This window comes from Schistocerca gregaria, chromosome 4, assembly GCF_023897955.1.
Source record: "Schistocerca gregaria isolate iqSchGreg1 chromosome 4, iqSchGreg1.2, whole genome shotgun sequence".
NCBI lineage: Eukaryota > Metazoa > Arthropoda > Insecta > Orthoptera > Acrididae > Schistocerca > Schistocerca gregaria.
The window spans coordinates 761,981,460-762,007,157 of record NC_064923.1 but is presented as its reverse complement, the minus strand read 5'-3'; the positions used below and the strand labels follow the sequence as shown (position 1 = coordinate 762,007,157).

Genomic DNA, 25,698 nt, shown 5'->3' with positions numbered 1-25,698 from the left:
GCCGATAGAGAGAGAGAGAGAGAGAGAGAGAGAGAGAGAGAGAGAGAGAGAGAGAGAGAGAGAGAGAGAGAGAGAGAGAGAGAGAGAGAGAGGGGGGGGGGGGGGGGGCAGAAGAAGCCTCATGGTAAGGAATAATCTGGAACGTTAAGGTCGCAATGCCTTCAGAACTTCAGTCAATGAGCGCGGTGGCCTTAATATCTTTTGCCTTTATAATTGAGGTGCTGTACTGTACATGTAAAATTAGCTAGAAACTTGCAACAGATTACTGGAGAAAGACTAGTTGATTAGTCTTGTCATTGATAGTTTCTTAAAGGGTCAACAAACGCAGCACTACTTATAATATCATAATTAACGCCGATTGTTGCTTGGTGGGGACAGTAATGTCAAACGTGGCTGGCTTGTTTTTTAAATCTCACAGTCTCTCAGTAGTCAGTGTGCTCGGCTCACCTGTTGAATTCAGTTCTGCGCATGTGCGGGGCAAAGTTTTATAAGCTGACAAGATAGGTAACACTCGCTGTGTCATATTTCATTATGCGTAATAATGAGGCACAGCCTTATTTACATCCATCGTTCCTCTTTCTCCAATAAAGGTTGCCCACCAACAATCACTGCAACTGTGCCATGTCGACTGGTTTTCAAGATAGCTGGCTTTCAGATCCAGCATTCAAGGACTGGTTGGTGAAAGTACCCACAGACCTTTATAGTGCTAAAGGTGGATTATGTCCAGGGACCCTCATTAACATCCGTACTATGGGAAGATCGGCTCTTACAAGTCACATGACAAAATCCAAGAAGCACATCGCGAAAGCAGCTGCCATGAGAAACACAAGTTTGTACGTCTACACCACTTCAACCCAGCAGACAGATTCTACTTCCACTACCACATCTGTGGATTCAGCTGGGTCAACAGCAGTGGGGTTGGCCACTGGAATTGTTGTGCCTCCGCAGAAGGAGATGTCACTGCATGTCAAAACCCGGGAATAAACTTAGAGGAATTGGTCGGATGACAATAAAGGACAAAGTAACAAAGGTGGAAATATTGTGGTGTTTGGAGTGCATTGTTTCACACAAGTCACTGCGTAGTTCTGCAAACAACGTGTTACTTTTCTTCGCAGTGTTCCCCGACAGTGAAATGGCCAAGAGCATGCGTTTACTAAGGGCAAAATCGGTTATATCATGCAAAATGGACCAACTTCCTTCTTTGAGTCTGAAATTAAATCTGACCTTGTAAACGCATCACGGATTATTGTTTGTTTTGACGAATCCTTGAACAAGGTGCGCAAAAGAATCCAGATGGACATTTTAGTGCGTTATTGGGGCAGTAAAAAAAATCTAGTGTGCACCCGTTACTACGCATTGGCTTTTTCTAGGCAGTTCGACGGCAGGTAAGCTACTCAAATCCTTCAAGAAAACAATTCCCGGTGAAGCAATGAAAAAACTTTTACAAGTATCGATGGACGGCCTTAACATCAACTCTGCATTCTTAAGGGAACTAGAAAAATTTTTGAAAGTAATTTAAGGAGTAGACACAGTTTTATTGGAAATTGGAACGTGTGGGCTTCATGTTGTTCACGGCGCCTTCAAGTATGCAATTCAGGAAATACAGTGGATGATAATTCAGTTGTTATGTGCCTTGTACAATCTTTTTAAGGATGTCCCTGCCAGAAGAGCATTGTATATTTCGACAACAGAATCTGAACTGTTTCCCATAACGTTTCGCGCGATCCGATGGCTGGAGAATGTGGGAGTCGGTGAGCGAGCTCTAGTAACACTTCAATTTCTGCAAATACTTGTTGCAAAGCTGGGAGAAAAAAATAAACCAAAATGTGCTAGCTACAGAGTAGTGGAGGATCACCTCAAGAACAAGCTAATTGGTCTGAAAATTGCCTTTTTCAAGACTCTTGCTGGAGACTTGTCACCTTTCCTAAAGGTTTTCCAATCCGATTGGCCCTAGCACCGTTCCTCCACTCTGCTTTGACAGAGATAATGAAGACAACGATGACACGATTTGTCCAGCGGGCGAAGATCTCGCCGTCAGTTAATTTGGACAAAGAAACCAATCTTTTAGGTGTGAACCACATCAAGATTGAGTGCACCGTCAAGAGTGAGTTCAGAAAGGGCAGTTCTCTCACAGCCCTTGAAATTGCTAAGTTCCGGAACGAATGCAGAAGAGGAATGATCAAGCTATGTCAAAAAGTTGATGGAGAAATCTCCCCTACACTTTATGTTGACAAAAAGCTGTAAGCTGCTTTGATCCCAGAAGGGCAATATGCTTTTGTTGTAAAGAAGAACTGCAAAACAAAATTCAAAACATTCAACAAAAAGGAGCAACGGCTGGATGAGATGTCTCAAGAACCAGAATGCAACATGCCACGAGTTGCAGAAGGCAATAGAAATCGCGCTCACTTTGTCGCACGGTCAAGCAGCTGTGGAGCGAGGATTCTCGGTGAAAAGAGAGTGCCTCTTCGAGAATATGAGGGAACAATCTGTAGTGAGCACAAGACTGGTGTACAACACAGTCAAGACACATGGCGGAGTCCAAGGAGTGCCTATAACAAAGTCCCTTATACACACTGTAAGAAACTCATGAGATCGAAATGCTGAAGACCTCAAAAATCGAAACGACGAGTCATCCAGGAGAAAGGATTGTCTGACTAAAAGGAAGATTGTTGATGCAGAAATAAGACAGCTTAAAGAGAAGGCAAAACTTGAGGGGGGCATTCTAAACGCTTAGATAGAGCAAGAATCTATTACAGAATGAATCAATGCTCTCGGACACAGCTCCAAGTGAATTATTCTCCAACGTCAATTCCTAAATTACAGTGTTTGCTGTTAAACATGGTACTTCCTTCTAAATTATTTGTTGTATTGTCTAATAATAATTAAAATTTTTCTTTAATAAAATGTTTTTAAAACAAATGAATATGATAGCATTATTTATTTTAAACTGCAAACTCCCATAGATGGTTAAATATACATTTCAAACAATAACTTTCGTGATTCAAAAATATTTGAAAAATAAATCTAAATTAAGAAGTTAACTATTAAAATAAAAACCAAAGGTAAAATTTAGCAATCCGAAAAGAAGAGACTGTAAAAATGCACAACATATTTTACGGAAAAAATGTCTTAATATTCTAAAACGAAAGAAAGCAATTTAAGGTTTTTAACAACGATTAAACCGCAAGCTTTTGTATTTAAATAAAAACAATAATAAAATCAGGAAAATTGAGGAATGGAAGAGGTAAAAGATATACTTGTCCTTACTGAAAGCAAATTTTAGAGTGGGGAATTTAGTAGCTGCGCTTGACACAGGTTTTTGCTCTAAAACTGGACTAATTTTGTACGAGAGCAAGGTACGGATGTCCTGCTACCTGTTGCTTGGCTGGTGCTGCCTTCTGTTGTCCATTTATAGGATTAATTATAAAGTAGTAGTAGTAAACGTTAGAGCTGTTTGGAGATGAAGAGAGAATTCACCTGGAAAAAAAGTAGAAAAGAGGCGAACTGGTATTGCTCTGCATGCCAAAACACTTCGTCTTTTCTACACTATAGAGACGTCGAAGTGTTGTGGCATGAACAGACTTGTGACATTGCTCAGTAACACATTATGCACTTTTTTTGAAAGTCAATTATACTTTTTGCCATCGATTGCATAATTTTTTTATCAATGAAAGAACAACATTAAATATGAAAACTAACTTGCAGCTCGGTCTTTTTTTAGCGTGTGTTACATGTTAAATACAAATGTGCCAGTAAAATTTTTAATAGTAGCATAAATGACTTATCTTCTTGGACCGAAATTTTTCAAATGGCTGATCCTCAAAGTGTTACATTTTGAATGAGAGTTGTAAAGCCCTGTGATTTAAGAAATTCACTGCACATTCTCACATGTAACATACATCATCTTGCGTGGAAATTTACTTTGAAAACAATAATTCTCAAGCCACTATTCTTAATATTTTCCAGTGATGTGTTAGAAATGTAAACAGTTGTGATGTTGCGCACATTGAATGCACGTTAGTTGTTACGGACGTACTGCATAATCTTCTACCTAAAGCCTTTGACACTGGTCTGTGCATTGTGTAAATTACTCATTTTCTATGCAACTAAACTTTTATTTATCTTACACGTCAAATCTACAAAAATTTAACTGAAATCTAAAACAATGAAAAATCCTTTAGTTCTAAAAAATTTCTGGGTTTTTCCCAGATGATAAAATTCCCGGGTTTTTCCCGCACGTCCCGTGCTGTATACACCCTGTTCTAGTAATTCTATAGATTAGAACAATGTTATGTGGGAATGATTTCAACTGAAGATATCTCTGATTCTGACAATATGGTTTCCAGAGTGCAACTACAAGGGAATATGTTGATGTATGCAATGACCACTGTATTTCCTTCTTTATAATGAATTCTCTCGCTGAGCCAGCATAAGCAATTCGCCCACAAATGCTTTCAGTAGCATTTCAAATGGGAAATCAGAAATCTATTATCAGTAATGTGGAATTAATAAATGTGACCAAGATGCAACAGGCTAAACAAAGGAATAGTTTACATATTATAACAATATACGATTTAATTTTACAAAGAATACAAACAGTAGAAAAGAAAAAAAGGCAATACAAATATTAATCAAATAAAATTTGTGTGTAATAAACAGGTATATATTTACACCAATCATATTTTTAAAACATTTAACAACAAAATATATATGTATATAATATATGTATACGATAAGATTCAGTCCGTCCCCTAAAAATATAATTGGAATGCATCAATTTGTACACAGATAAACAGTCTTAATAAAAGTACTTTACCAATTGATATTCATTAAAAATGTACCTATTTTAAATTAATATTTTAAGTACATCTCAAAAAATCAATTATTATGTTACCTTCAACATCTGTCTGTTTCTGGTCAGTAATGAAAGTACTATTCAAACATTTTGTTAATTACACAAGCAATGTTAAGAAAAAGAATAGTACATGGGTAAAATAATAAAATGCACCCTTGAAACCTCTGAAAGTGTTAACAAAACAAGAAATTATTTCAGTTTATTACTCCATTTGTGTGTGTGTGTGTGTGTGGGGGGGGGGGGGGGGGGGTTATGCTTGCACTTGTCTGTCCGTTTTGAAGACATTACCATTCTTTACCTGTTAACATGGTAGAAACAATATCTCAGGCTTATGAGAGACATTCAGTGGAACAAAAATATTATGTAAGGATAGATTGCTACTCACCATGTAGTGGAGATGCTGTGATAGGCACAAGTTAAGTTTTGGCCAAAAGGCCTGAAGTCAGGCCTAGCAACCAAAGACAATGGTCGAGTGGTCAAGTTGTGTTTTAGGAGGTTTTTTGGCGGAATGCTTACTTGTTTAGCAATCTTGTTGTTGTGCCTATCACAGTCTCGGCATCTCCATTACATGGTGACTAGCAATCTATCCTTTTCATAATACTGTCATTATTCCAGCCTGGATTTTCCATTGTTTAACTGAAACAACATTTACACAACAGAAAGTATAACTATCTTTCTGTAAATTTCAACAAGTTCAGCCAAAATTTCCATCTCTATTGTAAACTTCATATTGAAAATGTCTCACAAAAGTATAAACTGACAACTGCACTTAATGACTGTTCTATTATGCAAAGATCTTATTTTCCACGATAAAGGACAGTTACTCATAAATCGTACAATGGTTTCAATCTTATGTTAGAATTTTCAAGGTTTGTATTAAGTCGCACATTATGTTACATGAAGCACTGAGACATTGTGCACCAGAACATTCCAGAATACTGATAATAATGGGGAATAAATAACAAAAAATATCAGCTTCCAAGTGGGCAAACCAATTTAAAAACAAATGAACATACAATCTCATTGGACAAATTTGTATAAATTAACATTAATGTTAATACAGAAAGGGACAACCATGTAAAGCACAAAGAAATATTCAAGGGAAAAAAATCACTGGCTACAAAATTACAAAAGTCAAAGTCACTAACAAAATTATAATAGACGTACATGATGTATGTACATATTGTTACATTTTTATATACAAACCATAATTACTTTTTCAGATGGGAGTAGCTACATATGGAACTATTTCAACATCTATTACGTGGCTTGATAGTATATAACATGCAATGTGTGTACTACGGTATTAAAACAGTATTGTACGCTTTACACTGTTGTTAAAAAATTTCTTACAGAAATGTGTCTTACAAATTCACTATGCAGGAAATTCTATCGCAATTTCTGAACACAAATTATCAGTCTTATAAATTGTTTCTGTATTTTACTCATTAGACAAAACTACAAGCTGCACTAAGGCTAAAGAGACATGTAAGTTCATCTACTGTATTGTTTAACATATTTTCTTGGAAGATGGCCTCAAATGATACAAAGAGGCTTTTACAATAGTACTGTTCTAAAAAGCATAGGCTCACATCAAAATAAAATGATGAGTCTAATCCATTAATCTCTCATATCAGATTAGCTTAAAACTGAAATAATGTCTGTAGGTTATACAGGTATGATTGTGTCTTAACTATTTGTTGAAGTTAGTACACTTCTCAATTACATAAATGATTACTTATTTTGTAGCTTCTGGTGGACAGTCTGGTTGGTTGGATGGATGTGCTGCCCTGAAAGCTGGGTGATTCTCAAGCTCACGATCAATACGAAGTATTATTGGGAAGGGGCGAAGATCTACATGAAACCTGAAGAATAAAATAAATGTTTCATTTCTCAACTTATTTATTATGTTACAAGACTACCACATTTATCTTTTCATGTGCTGGAGACGTGACTCAATGAGCACAGAAAATGCTTCACATATTGCACCATCTAGAATGAATTTATAGCCTGTCATGATCTTTTCAAAAATTGTACTCAAAATAATCTCCTTTAAAGTACTCGAAACTTTCTCTCTCTTATCCAAAGTTTGTGCCATCATATGACCACACTTAAGGCAAACAAATATACTGCACAGTTCCAGAATTTTTATTTAAAAAATCCCCATTAAAAATCTTAATCCTAACAAAGTTAAACAAAAACAACAACAACAACAACAACAACAACAACAACAACAACAAAAGTAACAGTTTTTAAAGTCTGCCACTGAATGGAAAGTATAAGCATGACTAGAAAATGTGCTTTCCCAAGATATGATTAATCATAAGTAGTATGCACCCAGTGTTTTCTGTTACACATCCATAAAACAGATAATGAATACTGAAGCAATATTAGATACTGAGAGCCATGTTTGTGTCCTGGTCCAGCACACAATTTAGCCCACCACCAATGTTTCTCTGTCATGAAGGTTTGCTGAAAGAAAAATATTAACATTTGAGAGAGAAATTACAACTACTTGTAAGAACGGTCACCAAAACTCAATTTCGTAGTAAATATTGAAAGTCAAGTAAACACATTAAACAGGTATCCACCTTTCTTAAATACATTTATAAATACTTTTCATGACACAAGAAATAAAAATTCTCCCATACTGATGTAGCACATAGTGATACGAAATGTGGAAGCTACAATTTTGTGTCTTCACAAAGGAATGGGCATTTAAAGAACTTAATGAAAACCAAACTAGACAGCTGGGAAAGAACTGCTGAAGTGTGTGTGATTGGAACAGAAGAATGATAATGTGAAAAAAGAAAATCTGCAGACCTCACTACATCTCAAGGAATCGTAAATCTTACTTTAGAGAACCTAGTGTAGGGAAAAATGAAGCCTTTAGTACTGAGCCTTAAGCACTATGGAATCTTTTGTGCTACTGTGAACAGAAAAAGTGTGATGTGCGTAGTTACAATAGAACATGTACTAGCTGCCTGCACAACAGTTGATTTGGCTCACAAAATTGTGAATACAGCAAAGTAAGGTAGTGGCATTGTTAATAAACTTACACATTCATCTTTTACCAAACAGATGATAGATTTATAAGGATACATGTAGGGGTATGAAAATGCCAGTCTTTGTGTTTCAGAAGGATTGCTTGTCAAAACTTGCTGCAACATTAGGCCTCAGCTATTTTTTCCAGACAGATTAACTTAGCAACTTATATAGGTTATACCATATTTTGCAACTGTATATTTGGTAAGATCACCACAAACAGTAATCATGCTTCCACCTATTACCATAAACAGTATCAAATCTATAAAGAGTATCACCATTATTCACTATTTCATTATTTCTTATATCACTCTTCATGTCCTTCTGCACATATGTGATATGCTGTGTGTTAAAATCTACCACATATGTGTAAACATGAAGAATGACATACGAAATAAAAAAATTATAAGTAATGATGATAATTTAATACTGTCTATAGAAGTAAGTGAAAGCATGATAATGTTCATGATCCTAGCAAAGAAAAATGTAAGAAAAGCCATTATGTTACAGTAACCAATGAAGATGGTTTAGAAAAGCAAAACACATTTGACCTTAATAAGACTTTTATTACAGTCACAGGAGTTGGTATAACCTATATAGTTTGTAATACTGTGATTGTGGAAAAAAAGAGGCCGTAAAACAAAGATGACAACATGTAGATTAACTTCAAACCTTCACAGCACCAACTGCATGCAATTCATTACAAATTATCATGCTGGGTCCACAAGCATGTGAGTTTGGGTGTCTGTGTGGTTGCACGTGTGAATCTGTATACTTCTACTAGAGAAAGAGCAAGAGCTCAAAAGCTAGTATAAACGTTTTTCTGTTGCCTGTTTCTATGTGCCACACATCAATCAGATATAGGTAATTGGTTGCCTTTATTTTACATACAAATTGTCACTTTCTCAAATGAAATCAATGAAATTTTGTTTTTGTTGTGGTGCTGCACACACAAATATTATAAATTATCAACAATGACAATGAAAATTCACTGAAAATTTGTAAAAGCTTTATAAGGAGTCTGCCCCTCAATTAATAACAACGAAGATTAGGCAGCTGAATTCAAATGTGGCCATACTTCTCTGAACGCAAGAATACCACAATGCCGTGCCACAAAAGTGCATAAATGGACCAGAGGCACTCACAACAAGCCAAAGTTAGCTGCGTCAGATATCTGTTGGTGTGCATACCTGCCGGTAGGCAACTTGTAGCACTCACAGGTGCAGTTTTAAAATTAAAAAATAATAATAATAGTAATAAACAAAGAAACAGAGAGAGAGAGCACAAGCAGTGTGAACTGAGCAACCGTACAATAGAGAGACATTTTTCGAAAGTCTGTAACTTCAATCCGTGGGCCATGTGCGTTGAGTTTAATGCTAGTTCCCCACGAACTCATATGGAATTTTGTTTGGTGCTCTCTGTTCGTTTCCGCCTTTCCTTCATTGCACCTGCAAAATACCTGGCCCCTCAGAAAAAGGTTTGTTTCATTCTAGACAGGCGTCCACTGTTCCCATGTGCTCATGTGGTCAGATGACGCGCGCGTCACCGAAGAGTGTACATTCTGTGAAATTGGTGTTCAAATAGAACTGTTATGCAGACACAGTTATTGCAATGACTGGTTAATAGACACTGCGATCCAATTTCATTTTTGTCGCTTGTACATTTACTCATTTGGCAGCATAAATACATTTTTGACATGTGTACTTATCAGCTCCTGTTGCCACACCGTCACCATGGCCTACATCCTGAACAAAGTGCATTGGTGTAATAGGAAAGTCTGCACACTGCACGCCTGACATATAAGTGGTGATACCTACATGTTCCCACTTCACTGATGACCGCAATGTGATCACTAGGCTGAACATGTGACTGAACTTTCATCGGTGCGAGTGATATGGAATCGCAAGTGAGCTAACACTTACATTGTTGCATACAGAGAGTGAAGCAGGAATGTGTGAGTACTGCAGCTTGCATGTCAGTCAGACCTATATCTCTAACGTCCATCAGTTGTAGAATTTTGGAACACGTATTATGTTTTGAGTATAATGACTTTTCTGGAGACTAGAAATCTACTGTGTAGGAATCAGCATGGGTTTCGAAAAAGATGGTCGTGTGAAACCCAGCTCGCACTATTCGTCCACGAGACTCTGAGGGCCATAGACACGGGTTCAGAGGTAGATGCCGTGTTTCTTTACTTCTACAAGGCGTTCGATACAGTTCCCCACAGCTGTTTAATGAACAAAGTAAGAGCATATAGACTATCAGACCAATTGTGTGATTGGATTGAAGAGTTCCTAGATAACAGAATGCAGCATGTCATTCTCAATGGAGAGAAGTCTTCCAAAGTGAGAGTGATTTCGGGTGTGCCGCAGGGCAGTGTCATAGGACCATTGCTATTCACAATATACATAAATGACCTGGTGGATGACATCGGAAGTTCACTGAGGCTTTTTGCAGATGATGCTGTGGTGTATTGAGAGGTTGTGAGAATGGAAAATTGTACTGAAATGCAGGAGGATCTGCAGCGTATTGACACATGGTGCAGAAAATGGCAATTGAATCTCAACGTAGACAAGTGTAATGTGCTGTGAATACATAGAAAGAAAGATCCCTTATCATTTAGCTACAAAATAGCAGGTCAGCAACTGGAAGCAGTTAATTCCATAAATTATCTGGGAGTACGCATTAGGAATGATTTAAAATGGAATGATCATATAAAGTTCATCGTTGGTAAAGCAGATGCCAGACAGATTCATTGGAAGAATCCTAAGGAAATGCAATCCGAAAACAAAGGAAGTAGATTACAGTATGCTTGTTCGCCCACTGCTTGAATACTGCTCAGCAGTGCGGGATCCGTACCAGATAGGGTTGATAGAAGAGATAAAGAAGATCCGACGGAGAGCAGCGCGCTTCATTACAGGATCATTTAGTAATCGCGAAAGCATTACGGAGATGATAGATAAACTCCAGTGGAAGACTCTGCAGGACAGACGCTCAGTAGCTCAGTACGGGCTTTTGTTAAAGTTTCGAGAACATACCTTCACCGAAGAGTCAAGCAGTATATTGCTCCCTCCTACGTATATCTCGAGAAGAGACCATGAGGATAAAATCAGAGAGATTAGAGCCCACACAGAAGCATACCAACAATCCTTCTTTCCGTGAACAATATGAGACTGGAATAGAAGGGAGAACCGATAGAGGTACTCAACGTACCCTCCACCACACACCGTGTGGAGTACGGATGTAGATGTAGATGTAGAGTCGACTTTACTGTCACACCCACACACTTCGTTCAGGATGTAGGATACTGCAATTGTGTGGCAATGGGAACTGATAGGTACACTTGCCGAAAATGTAAGTATGCTGCCAAATGAGTAAATGCACAAGTGGGAAAAAATGAAATCAGATCACAATGTTGATTAACCTCAAACACCGATCTTGGAGGGTGTACACTCCACAGTGACAAGCGTGTCATCCAATTGCATGAGCACAAGAGAACGGTGGACGGCTGTCCAGAATGAAAAACATTTTTCTCAGGACACCACATATTATGCAGATGTGACAAAGCAAAGGCGGAAACGAATGGAGAGCGCCAAACAAACTTCTGTATGCATCTGTGGCGAGCTTGCACTAAGCTCGACCCATGTAGTCCGCAGACTGAAGTTGCAGACTGTCAAAAAAATGTCTCTGCACTGTACAGTGGCTCGGTTTGTGCCGCACTTGCTTTTTTTGCTGACCCGCACCCGTGCGCACCCCAAGTTGACAGAATTTTGCCAAGTGGCAGGTATGCACATCGACGGATACCTGTGGGGAGGGGGTGGGGGGGGGGGGGGGGGGGGGGAGCGGCAAGAGGGCAGGTCATTAACTACAATATCTATGAAGTATAGAGAGCATACTAAATGACCTACAACAGAGAATGAACTTTGTGTGATGTCATTTTACCCACATTTCTAAGGTATAAATCAACTGATGAACTGAGATTCTCAGTGACTCATAATGGAGACTAGTGTTACTAGAGGCTTTACTTCCAGCAATATCCGTTTTCCAGAGATATTTATACTAAAGCATCATGGGAATGCCCCCCGAGAAGTTTCGTAGGGAATGCAGAGAATCTGATGAAAAGCTGAAGTTTTGAATCAGTTCATTGCCCTATTTTGGATGTAAAACTAGATTGTGCATTGCCTACAAAAGGTAGGGAACTAGATCTGAGCCACTATGTGGTACACAATTTTAACTTGTCGTATGCAATTAGGTCACAATGTATTAATATGATAAAGTGTTGGATACAGTTCAGTTTTAACTCTTCCAAGCTTTCTCCTCTTTATTAGGTTCGCCATCCAGGGAGGTACTGCTGATTTACCATTGGGTTGAACTCATGTCTGGGAATACCTTTTCAATAGAGGAGGGATATTTCCAAATTACCATTTTTCATATTTTATCCCAATAAAAAGATTTAATACTAGTAAAGTTATAATAAATGAATGAGGACTAATAGACAAAAATAACCATCTTGGCTTTTTTTGTTCCTTTACAGAATGTTATTTCCTATCAATGAGAACACTGAAATCGTAGGTAAACCTAATGCAAATGAGGTTTAGCAGATGATTTAGGAATTCTTTGTAACAGTGTGTCTTGCTTCACCACTTCATTATATTGTTAGCTTTGAGACCGATGCAGTGACAGAAATTCAGAATGGAATACAAACAACTATCTGAGTAATCATAACCATTCACTGTGCAAAGGAAGTTTTGAGCAGCCGATCAATCAAAATTGGAAGAGATTTTAGCAATGCTTTTGTGTTCCTTGATGCAGAGTTATTTGGCACTAATCAGGAAGCATGTAACTTGAGGAAAACACAGATTTAACGAGCATTATATCTCTTATTTCATACATACAAAAGTTTTTGCAACCAAACTAACAAGTATTGTGAACAGTTCCTCAGTACGCTATTTCTCGGGAAATGTCAATACAGCCATGCTCTAATAGGCTGATCAGTGAGTTTCAGAGCTTCAAGCAACTAGAGATAGAATTAATAAAACATAGTAAAAATATTGGGAATTCACTGTATGTGCCGATTTCAATATTAATTTCATCTCAAAAATACTAACAGAGGCACAGACGAGTGGCTAGTGCCCAGCTTTGAGGTGTTACCTGCAGTAATGCTCCCAACAAGAGGAGGGGAACATAATGCAAACATGACTGATAAATCATTTCTAAATTCAACTGTCCCTCAATTTTTTTTTTATTTTTTTTTTTTTATTTGTGATCTTAGATACATTTTGCCTTGTGGAGGGTAGTCATGACCTCAGAGTTCTAGGTGTTCACAACACACATGGGAATGTGGTAGTAGCTACATGTGACAATCTATTTGAACTGTTTCCAAGTGTTAGACTGAACATCACAGACATAAAAAGTACAGATATATAGAAAAATCTGCTGTTGTTGAACACAGCCTAATGATTGCTGAACACAGACTAATGAATAAGTACAAAAACTTGTTTGAGGCTGTGAACTCAGTGGACACTTGATACCGATAGTCTGCATATAAGTGTGTCCTGTATTAACACTGTGTAATTGCTTCAAATGAAAGTTCGTTTTTGGTGCCAACATACTCTATGGTAGCAGTGGGCACCACTACACCAGTTAAATCTGTGTAATCCCATTATTTGGGCAGTCACTTGCTTTCCTGACAATGACAGTGGTGAATACTGCTGAAAGCTCAACTTGCCTCGAAAATTAATGTGAGAAGTGCACTGAGAACATTTAATACAACAAGTCTGTAATGGAAGACTTCAGTTTTACCCACAAATATTTGCTGTAATAACCACTTTGCAGATGAAAGTCTGTGCCAGTCCCCTGAAGGTATATTTGTAAATGTCCAAAATAATAATTAATCTGTAGTTAAAATGCAAAAGACAGTGTCAGCATTAAAATTTTCATATACTTGTGTTACAGACTATCAATAAAAATAAATATTTTCAGATCACTATTGTTACACATTTGCGACACAAGTGGCATTGGATTGGCTTGATGTGCAGCGTACGGGAAGGGTCTGATGCATTGCTGACACCAACAAAAGCTTAAGATGGCAACAGACCCTTTCTCCTGGGTTTCTGCAACTTTTACAAATGCAGCACTTTTTGCCATACAGCAACTGGCATTCATTTGAGTCATTCTTATTTTGTTTACAGTAACAACAAATCACTTATACAATTACTGATAGCTGCCACAAAGCTATTATGAGGCTGTTATAGGTCATTCAATCCCTAGGACTGCTATTTACGAGGGTAATCCCAAAAGTAAGGTCTCCTATTTTTTTTATAAGTACAGAACTCTGTTTGTGTGGCAGTTGGTCACATTGTCAAGAAGAGTGCTTCATGTGCTGTGTGTAAAAATGCGCACGCCGTCCTGAGGCGCTCAGTCTTTGCCTGTCAGACACTGCGAATGGAGCTCCCATTGGATGTTAATGCCAAGTGTGAATTGCGCGCAGTTATTCAGTTTTTGAATGCAAAGGCACTGCCCCAATTGAAATCCATCACCAAATGGCGGGGCGGAAGTGTATGGTGAGTCGTGCATGGACGTCAAAAATGTTCGTAAGTGGTGTAGAGTTTTTGCAGCTCATCAGACCGAAATTCACGACAAACAAAGGAGTGGGAAACAATCAATTTCTGAGAAGACAATGTTGAAGGTTGAGCAAAGCATGCATGAAGATCGGCAGATCACCCTGGATGATCTCTGCATACTGGTTCCTGAGGTTTCACGAAGCATCGCTCACAGAATTTTAATGGAAACGTTGAACTACCGGAAGGTGTGCGCAAGATGGGTGCCACGCATGCTAAGGATCACATGCACCAACGAGTTGATGCTTCCCACGCATTTCTTCACCGCCTTGTAGGCAAACAGGACAACTTTCTGGACTCAATTGTCGCAGGTGACAAAACCTGGGCATACCACTTTACACCTGAGACCAAGCAACAACCACACCAGTGGCAGCATCCGTCTTCATCACAGCTGTGGAAATTCAAACACACACAGCCTGATGGTAAAATCATGCCGTTTTTTTGGGATCGGAAAGGGGTACTGTTGGTCGACTTTATGCCCACTGGGACCACAATTAACACTGACAGGTATAGTGAGACTCTGAAGAAACCCAAATGGGCAATTCAGAACCGGATAAGAGGAATGTTGAGCAAGGGCATACACATTCTCTTTGACAATGCTCGCCCACACATCACTCGGCAAACCATTGCTCTCCTGCAACAGTTTCAGTGGAACATAATCACCCACCCACCCTATAGTCCTGACTTGGCGCCCAGTGATTATCACATTTTCCTTAAGTTAGAAGAACATTTGGCCAGAAAGTGATTTAGATCCAACGATGAGGTGAAAGAAGAGGTTCACAACTTTCTGAACAGCATGGCGATGAGCTGGTACGACATGGGCATACAAAAACTGCCACAGCGTCTACAAAAATGCATCATCAGAAATAGTGATTATGTCGAAAAATAGCTAAATGTTCAAGCTCTTAACTGATGTAAACCACTGTAGAAATAAACAGGTCTATGTAGTGCGAGTATACACCTGTCCTTTTTTTCCCCTAAGGGAAGTCTTTCCGCTCCCGGGATTGGAATGACTCCTTACCCTCTCCCTTGCGAAAGCTCGTAATTCTGTGTGTGTGTGTTTGTGTGTTTTGTTCATGTGCCTGTCTGCCGGCGCTTTCCCGCTTGGTAAGTCTTGGAATCTTTGTTTTTAATATATTTTTCCCATGTGGAAGTTTCTTTCTGTTTTATTTACATCGTCATTTTTTTTATATATATATATATATATATATATATATATATATATATATATATATATATATATATAAGGAGACCTTACTTTTGGGATTACCCTCGAATGTACTACAAACAACACAAATGGGAAAAATGCTGGCTGAGTAGTCCATTTTCATAGGTCCAAAGAGATGGAAACCTGAGAGTGCTGAATCAGGACTGTAGGATGGAACTAGTAACACAGTCCAGCCAAATGTGGCAACGAGTTACACAGAACCAACACTGTTGTCGGGCCTGGCGTTACTGTGCTGCAAGTTAGACGTTGTCTTTTTCTCTTGCCAGATTCTGAAAATTTGAGCTTTCAGACTGGTCTGCATCAGGTTCTAGACTCCAACTCGTGGTAGTAACATCACATCACATCACATCACATCACATCACATCTCATCACATCACATCTCATCACATCTCTGGTGATGATGGCGTTCGGAAAATTTTCATCTTCAACAACTGGCACCGACAAATTTCCGTTCAGTGATGTTTTGGTATCTGCAGGACCCAACCCACACAAAATTTGAGATAACCAAGGTTACATAACATCTTGTCCTAAGTATTACAGCTGACATTCAGCTGTGCACACACTTCCTTGGACATAATCCACCGAACATCATGGGCGATTTGATCAAGGCACTGCTCATTACGAAGGGGGACAGGTGACCAGGGCATGGCTCGTCATGCACATCCTTTTCACCACTACTGGAATGCTGCACCCACCACCACACACATCACTCACATCGACTGTATTATATCCAAACATCTTTGACAAGTGTTGGTGTATTTCAACTGGTCCAAGTTGCTCATCTGTGAAGAATTCAATGATATATCTCTGTTTTTGACACACTTTGGTGTCAGCTGTCATTTTGGATCACTCCCCTGCAGCTTCTGTGTGTTGCAGGCAACAAAATCAACACAATATTAGTGGCGAGATTAACAAATTTGTACTACACTAACATAATTTGGCTCAGACTCTAAACATCAACATAAAAAAAATACACACATCAAAAAAAAGTTTTGCATCACCCGGGTTCCTAGGATTCCTGAAGATAGACGTTGACTGTGGATACTGTATCACAGACACAGTTCCTTTGGCTATTCAGAGGTGTCACTTAACCCACCCAAAGATGTAAACAACCATGCATGAGCAGTGCCTATTAGACAGAGGGGTCTGACAGCCAATCAGTTCCAGTCATTCCACCAGGAAGGAGGTACACGACTTGTGTTGTCTGTAGTTCAACCATGACTAGACAGTCAATACCGCGGTTCGATCGTGTCCGCACTTTTACTTTGTGCCAGGAAGGGCTCTTAACAAGGGAAGTGTTCAGGCATTTCGGAGAGAACCAAAGCGATGTTATTCGGACATTAAGGAAATACAGAGACGCAGGAACTGTCGATGACATGCCTCGCTCAGGCTGCCCAAGGGCTACTACTGCAGTGGTTTTGTGATTTTAGGGCGCACAACTACAGTGGTCATTAGCGCCCAGACTAAATTATGAATGTACTGCGAGGCACAATGTTAAAACAGCAACTAAAAGGACAACAATATAAAAGGCACATTAACAGGCAAGGTATTAAAAGAAAACAGCATAATCAAATGTCCTTAGACAGATTCGTCAAGTGGATAAAACGAAGAACACGAGCAGCTGCTCCAGGGTCATCTGCTAAAATTTCATCCAGAGTTCATGGCAGGCCAAGATCAATGCGCAGTGTATTAAAATTTGGACAGGACATTAAAATGTGGCGAACTGTCAGCAATTGCCCACATGGGCAGAACAGCACCGGCGCAGCCGTCAGCAGATGGCAGTAGCTGAACCGGCAGTGTCCAATCCGTAACCGGGCCAAAACTACCACCTCCTGCCGAGAAGGGCGTGAAGAGGTATTCCAAGCCGTGGGGAGAGGTTTCGAAGCCCGAAACGTGTTTTCAGTAAGTGTAGACCAATCAGCATGCCACATCAATAAAATGCGCTGACAAATGACCCTGCTAAAATCAGATGAAGACACACAACAGGAGGCTGTCTGAGGCTGGAGAACCTCAGCCTTGGCCACGGCATCTGCAGCTTCGTTCCCAGGGATACCGACATGGCCAGGAACCAACCTATAGGTAACCGGAGAACCGTCGTCCACCAGCTGCTGAAGAGAGTGTTGGATCCAGTGCACGAAAGAGTAAACGGGATACGAATCACCGAGGCTCCGGATGGCACTCAGGGAATCAGAGCAGATGACATAAGCAGAATGTCGGTGGCGGCGGATGTAAAGAACAGCCTAATACAGGGCAAATAGCTCAGCTGTGTAGAATGAACAATAGCCACGGATCCGGTATTTGAAACTGTGTGCCCCGACAATAAAAGAACACCCGACGCCGTCATCGGTCTTAGAGTCATCTGTATAAATGAAGATTGTATTATTGAACTTTGAACGAAGTGCGACAAACCACGAGCGGTATATCGAAGCTGGGGTAACCTCCTTTGGAAGCGAGCTGAGGTCAAGGTGAAAGCGAACCTGAGCCTGGAGCCAAGGTGGCGTTTGGCTCTCGCCCGCTCTAAAGGTTGCAAGGAGTGGAAAATCAAGTTGCTGAAGGAGGCGACAAAAGCGAACTCCAGGGGCTAGCAGGGCAGATACATACAACCCGTATTGACGGTCGAGAGAGTCGTCAAAAAAGGAACAATAAGATGGGTGGTCGGGCATTGATAATAGCCGACAGGCATACCGACAAAGCAGTTTATCACTCCGGTAGATTAGTGGTAATTCATCGGCTTCAGCGTGAAGACTCTCGATGTGACTAGTATAAAACGCTCCGATCGCAAGATATAACCCCGATGTTGTAAAGAGTTGAGGCACTGTAAGATGGACGGCCATGCAGAGGAGTATACAAAGCTCCCATAATCCAGCTTTGAGAAGACGACTGACCGATATAGGTGAAGTAGGACGGTTCGATCCGCTCTCCACGACATACCACTGAGAACAAGGAGGACATTTAGGGAACGGGTACAACAAGCAGCCAAATATGACACATGTGGAGGCCAGCTAAGTTTCCTCTCAAATGTAAGACCTAAAAATTTTGTTGTCTCCATGAATGGGAGAGCAACGGGAGCAAGATGTAAGGACGGTGGGAGAAACTCTTTGTAGCGCCATCTTCTCGGCAGAAAAACGGAAGCCATTGGCGACACTCCGGGCGTAAAGACGGTCAAAACAAAGCTGAAGACAGTGCTCCAGGAAACATGTACGCTGCGCGCTGCAGTAGATAGTAAATCGTTTACGAAAAGGGAGCCTGGTACATCAGCTGGGAGGCAATCCATTATTCGATTGATCGCTATGGCGAAGAGAGCGACGCTCAAAACTGAGCCCTGTGGCACCCCATTCTCCTGGCGAAAGGCGTCGGACAGGACAGAACCCACACGTACCTTGAACTTTCGATCCATTAAAAATGCACGAATAAAAAGAGGGAGGCGACCACAAAGGCCCCATGTATGCATGGTGTGGAGAATGCCTGCCCTCCAACAGGTGTCATAAGCCTTCTCCAAACAGCCACTGTCTGACGCTTCCGCAAGAAGTTATTCATAATGAAGGTCGACAAGGTAACCAGATGATCAACAGCAGAGCGGCGCCTACGAAATCTACATTGTACATTGGTAAGAAGGCGTCGAGATTCGAGCAGCCAAACCAAACGAGAATTAACCATTCATTCCATCACCTTACAGACACAGCTGGGTAAGGGAAATGGGTCGATAACTGGAAGGCACTTACTTGTCCTTCCCTGGAATAGGGACAATAATAGAGTCGCGCCAGCATGTGGGAACATGACCATCAATCCAGATGCGATTATAAGTACGAAGAAGAAAACCTTCACCCACAGGAGAAAGGTTCTTCAGCATCTGAATATGAATAGAATCAAGAGCCCCGGGGTGGAGGACCATGACTGGGCAAGTGCACTTTCGAATTCCTGCATGGTGAATGAGGCATTATAACTTTCGAGGAGCGGAAGTTAGGTGGTCTTGCCTCCTCTGCCTGTTTTGGGGGGAGAAAGACAGGGTGAAAATGAGCGGAGCTCGAAACCTCTGCGAAAAATCGGCTGAAGGCATTGGATACATCCTCAGGGGCCACAAGGACATCATTCGCGACCGTCAAGCTAGAAACTGGTGAGTGGATCTTAGTGCCAGATAGCCAGCGCAGACTACCCCAGACAACAGAAGAAGGAGTAAAACTGTTGAAGGAGCTTGTGAAAGCAGCCCAGGTGGCTTTCTTGCTTCCTTTAATAACACGACGACACTGCACACGTAGTCGTTTATAATTAATACAATTCGCCATCATAGGGTGGTGTTTGAAGGTGCGTAAAGCACATCGACGAGCACATATAGCATCTCTACATGCTGCGGTCCACCAGGGGACTGATACGCGACGTGGAAAAGTAGTAGTATGAGAGATAGAATTTTCAGCAGCAGTGAGAATGACTTCCGTGAGGTGTGTGACCTGACTATTGCAGCTTGCGAAGTTGATCATGAAATGTCGCCCTGGAAGAGAAGAGCCGCCAGTCTGCTTTGGAGATGTTCCAACTAGGTAAGCATGGAGATGGGGTATGATGCAGGAGGTGGATAACACAAGGGAAGTGGTCGCTCGAATACGTATCAGACAGAGCGCACCACTCAAACTGATGTGCAAGTTGGGTAGTACATATAGAGAGGTCTAAATGGGAATAGGTGTGAGTTGTGTCTGAAAGAAAAGTAGGGGCACCAGTATTGAGGCAGACAAGATTGAGGTGGTTGAAAAGGTCTGCAACAGGGAGCCTCTCGGGCAGGATGCTAGAGAGCCCCAAAGGGGATGGTGGGCATTGAAGTCTCCAGTTAACAAAAATGAGCAAGTAGCTGAGCAATAATTTGCATCATGTCTGCCCTAGTAATAGCAGACAACAATGGAGTGTAAACAGTACAAATGGAAAATGTGAAAGTGGGGAGAGTAATTCGGACGGCATCTGCCTGCAGATCAGTATGCAATGTGATGAGATCGTAGTAGATATCATCCCGGACCAGCAACATAACCCCTCCATGAGCCGGAATACCTGCTACAGGGGGTAGGTCAAAATGCACAGATTTATAGTGTGCCAAGTGTAGCTTCGTTTCCTGGAGAGCTACTATGAGCGGGCAGTGCAAGCGTAGCAGCAACTTTAAGTCCTCTTGGTTTGGGCGAATGCCGCGAATATTCCAATGAAGAAGTGCCATCGTGAGAACAAAAGGAAAAGGAGAAGCAAGAAGGGGTCACCTAGAAGGCTGTTGAGGGCCTGGCTTCAAGCGAGCACTGCTGCCGCTATCAATAGGTGGAGAGTCATTGTCTATTTTTTCAATAAGTTCGTCGCCCACCATGTTAATATGGTCAGGAGGGGGAGCTTCTTCTGCCGGTGAACGGCCAGATGTTTGGTTACCAGCAGTTCGGCCAGGCGAAACGGATGACAGCCTGGGGTGGCAACCGCTGGGTTGTGCAGAAGAAACGCGCCATGGCGGAGAAGGAGAACTTTTCTTCCTATGTCGTTTAGTCGAAGTAATGGTCGATGGCTGGAGTTCGGGGTACATAAGAAGTCTTCACGGATGGTTCCTTCTTGAAGACCTGTGCATCTGACTTCTGGGTGTTCGTCTTGGCAGAAGCTGATGAAGGTGTTTGTGTCTTAGAGGTGAAGGAAGGAAGAGGAGACGTTGACCGGGCGATCTTAGCACTGGCCGAAAGGACGACCGTAGCACTAAAGGCCAGATCGCATGTCTGCGTCGATACCTCCCTGGTAGGCCAAGGAGAGGTGAGGACGGTACTGTATTTCCCCACTGGGAGCAGCGTGGGCTTCCTACTAGCAAATAGCTTGCGACTAGCCGAGGTGGACACTTTCTCCTTGACTTTAATTTCCTGTATACAGTGTTCATCCTTGAAGATGGGACAGTCGCAAGAGGACGCTGCATGGTCACCCTGACAGTTCACACAAGGAGATGGAGGTGGATAGTCACCCTCATGGGCATCCCTGCCACAAGTGATGCGTTTAGCTGCATTAGAACAAGACTGGTGGGTGTGGTTAAAATGCTGACACTGGTAGCAGCGCATAGGTGTCGGGACATAGGGGCAAACAGAAATAACCTCATGGCCCGCTTTGATGCGCGACAGCAGCTGAACACTTATCAAAGGTCAAGAAAAGTGTCCAGGTCGGTACAAGGTCATTGTCGATCTTTTTCATGACCCTATGGACAGCCGTCACGCCCTGCTCGGCGAGGAAAGACTGAATCTCCTCGTCAGTCAATCCGTTGAGTGATCTAGTAAATACCACACCACGCAACAAATTCAAAGTGCGGTGAGCCTCCACCCCGACAGGGAACGTGTACACAAGTGTGGCCCGAAGGAGTTTTTGTGCCTGAAAGGTGCTCTCAGTTTCCAACAACAAGGTACCGTTATGCATCCTGGTACAAGACTTGACAGGTCCGGCTATGGCATCTACGCCCTTCTGAATATCGAAAGGGTTGACAGATGAAAAATCTTTTCTGTCCTCGGATCTAGAAACTACGAGGAACTTTGGGGCAGGCGGTAGGACTGTGGTCACTTGTGGCTGGTCAAGTTTCTGTTTTTGGGCAGAAGAGAGAGGAGAAGAAGAAGAAGAAGAAGAAGAAGAAAAAGAAGAAGAAGAAGAGAAATCCATTGCAGATGAATCTCCCATGATTGCCAGCATCTCCGATGGTGCACTACTTCCTTGTGGGGACCCTCTCAGAGGGCACTCCCGCCTTAGGTGAATGTTTACACCTCAGGTCACATTTCATGAGAAATGGACGGAGGGATCGAAAACTTTTAATACAAATTCACTTGTCCTCAAATTTGCAGAAATGCTACACAAAAAAATTTCACAAAATAAGTTTCATTCATTACAAAAGAAAGCTTATTGAACACTTCAAGAATACAACATGCTATGTTGTATTAAAATGTAATGTACATCAGCTTCTATATTCTTTGTCAATGGAAAGTACGTTGCGACACCTGACTGCAGCAATGAAAATTACGGCTAACAGCAATCCTACCATCAGAGCTCTGGAGTATCAACTGAGTTAAATGGTTTACAAATTTTAATATTAATGGACACAGGAAAAGACTTGAACAGGAAATCCAGAGAGCCATGGCACAATGGATAGAGGATCTAAATCAGAAGAACCCAACGCCATTGTATACTTGCTTTATGATGGCATTGTGTCTGCCAACATCTACAGAATAATGAAGAAGTATTGGGTAAAATGTGGGTCATGCCCACCTAGGTCAAGATCACTGTTAATATAAATACGCTGCTGGGTTTATAAATGTCTGTAATTTATCAGAATCCTTACTATTGTGGCATGGGATAAAGAAGATGAGTGTTGCAATTTGCTGTAATGAACATCAATGGCACAAGAGGCTAACACTTACTAGCTAACTGGTTGTTTAAGAGTACTGTCTTCAATTACATAATAAGATATGGTGGATGGAAAATGATGTGCTTGTAGGTTCCCTGCATGCATTGGGACTAGACTGTGCAACAATGAGCAGAATTCAGATGACCAAGAGCTGATCAGTTATGCAATGCAACACAGGGAACAGCTTAACCACGGTCTTTACACATGTGTGTGTGTGTGTGTGTGTGTGTGTGTGTGTGTGTGTGTGTGCGTGTGTGTGTGTGTGTGTGCGCGTGTTTTAGGTGTTGTAACAGTTCAGACCGAGGCACATTCCACCACTCTGTGACCTCAGTTTGAAATCAAAGATTATCTGTATCTGAATGATAATGTCACATATCACTCTCCACAATACAAGAATCAAGAACCATTACATAGCGATTCAGAGGAGGTCATGTGGGTTTCATGGACAGTCTGGTACAAAGTCCTGACCCAAACCTCATCCAACATCTTGGGGATGAAATATAATATGATTCACATTCAAATCAATTTACCCAGTAGCTTGTTAACTACTATTCACTATAATTAAGAAAGAATGGAATGAAAGTTCACCTTTTGTGCAATGCATTCCCAAAGGTAAGTATGGTAATGCGGTAATGGAACAAAAAGCAGTTTACATGTGGTATTACAACATAGTGTCTTTGGAACATGCAGCACTGGGTCTCAGGTGACTTTTGGCAATGTAGTGTACTTCATTTGTTTCTATTCCATTAAATGACCAATCTGACTGCATTTCTGAGTTTTGTGATTTTCCAAAATGAGTTAAATTTCTTCTATCATACAGAAAAACTTTGAATATTACTGTTTCCCTTTCCTCCTACCTGCCAAGGAGCCTCTTTCACCTACTTGTACACTAAAATTTGCTTGCATGTACTGCTATCTATGTGTTTTCAAGGACATACCTGCGAGCATTAAACACCTGAGGTATAAGGCAGCAATCTGCTAGGGAAATTTCATCTCCAACACAATATTTCCCTGCACTTGCTGAAAGCAACTTCTCTACAGCTGAAAAAACAAAAAAGAATCTTATTCAATGAATGAACACTTAAAAACCCTACATCATCAAATATCACTTCACTATCATTAAGCACAATTGGTTATGAAATACATAATGTATTCGATATGTTCATACCTCGGAATCCTCTATTGATCCAGTGCTGTGCCCATTCTTTTTTCTTTTCTTCTCCTACATAAATCAAAACTATAAGATTCTGTAGTGGCTGGATACCCGATGCGATTACCTCACATATTTCTCGGACCTGCAGCAAAATATTTAATTCTCAATTTATCTTAGAATCCTCTTAAGCACAATTTTGGTAGATTTTTGCCATTTCATACGAAATAGAACCATTATACTACATAAGCACGTATCACACACGAACAAAGCACTGTGCACAAAAGTCAGAAACAGTACAACCATAAACAAAATCTCATCAGTTTTCATGTCACACAGGTTCAACAATTATGCTTCAACTTTTCACATTGGCACCCTCATTGTTAACAGGAGCAAATTACTGATTGCTAGGCTTAACATTATACATGAAACTTATTTTACAACTAACATACAACTTGGATTTTGAAATTTCTGTGTGGTAACATGCCAGTAACGTGGTTGCTGTTGGCACACACATGACTGGCTCTGACAGATTTAAACTTATCGACAATATTTTTGTAGGCCAAGGGAAAGTGGGCAGTATCATTATTAGTAAAATATTGAATAGTCTCTCTGTGCATGGTGGTCAAGAACTTATATAACAACATGAATATCTGTCAGAATAAAACTGAGCCCCAATGAAAAGTAACCAGATCAATAAATAAAGAAATGACTGAGGCCATTAAATCATGCCTCGAAGATGTAAATTCTATATGTGCAGTTCCAAATACTATCTCTTTCAATGATAGAACTGTTCAAATTACCTGACAAAGAGCCTGTAAAAACATGATGCATTCTACACAACAATTTGCCAAACTATATAAACAAAATAGAAAACATGTCTGCTTTCAAAAATAAAGTACAATGTCACTTGATTAAAACTTGTCCATAAAGTCTTAAAGAATACCTTCGGGGAGGGGGGAATTAATGTAATGTTGCATACGTGCACAAAGTGATTTTAATCTTTGGTAATTATGTATGTATATCAATTTTTTTTAAGGTGGTTGTGTTTAAGTGGCTATTTTTGAAGAAATCAGTCATTCTTCTGATATATGCAAGTGGTTATGAATTTTTAAAACTTGTAATTTTTCAATCTTCATGTAAACTTGTCGAATAGCGTCATACAGACTGGTCCACGGACATCTGTAAATAAATAAATCATTTCCAAAAACTGTTTATATAAGCTGACCCGAGGAAACCAAAATCCACCTAGCCAACCAACTCACACATATTTATTATTTTGGTTATAATCAACATATAAAACTACAACAAAATTATGTATAATAATAAAAATAAAGAATAATCAGGAAAACTGTTGTACTTTATTATAATAATACTGAGATACTCCTATTCAGCATAAATACACCTAAAACAATAAAAAGT

The 25,698-nt window shown here is 40.5% G+C and overlaps 1 protein-coding gene across 1 annotated transcript in view; it reads right to left on the bottom strand.

Moving 5' to 3' along the window:
- Positions 1-4,549: 4,549 nt before the first annotated feature.
- LOC126365826 (probable maleylacetoacetate isomerase 2) overlaps positions 4,550-25,698 on the bottom strand; it is a 52,855-nt gene continuing 31,706 nt past the window's right edge. Inside the window, exons 5-7 of the mRNA XM_050008449.1 lie at positions 24,295-24,421; positions 24,065-24,167; positions 4,550-6,720 (exon numbers count right to left, since the gene is read on the bottom strand). Coding sequence (XP_049864406.1) covers positions 6,594-6,720; positions 24,065-24,167; positions 24,295-24,421 — 357 coding nt within the window. The 3' untranslated portion in view covers positions 4,550-6,593. The remainder of the gene's footprint in view (positions 6,721-24,064; positions 24,168-24,294; positions 24,422-25,698) is intronic.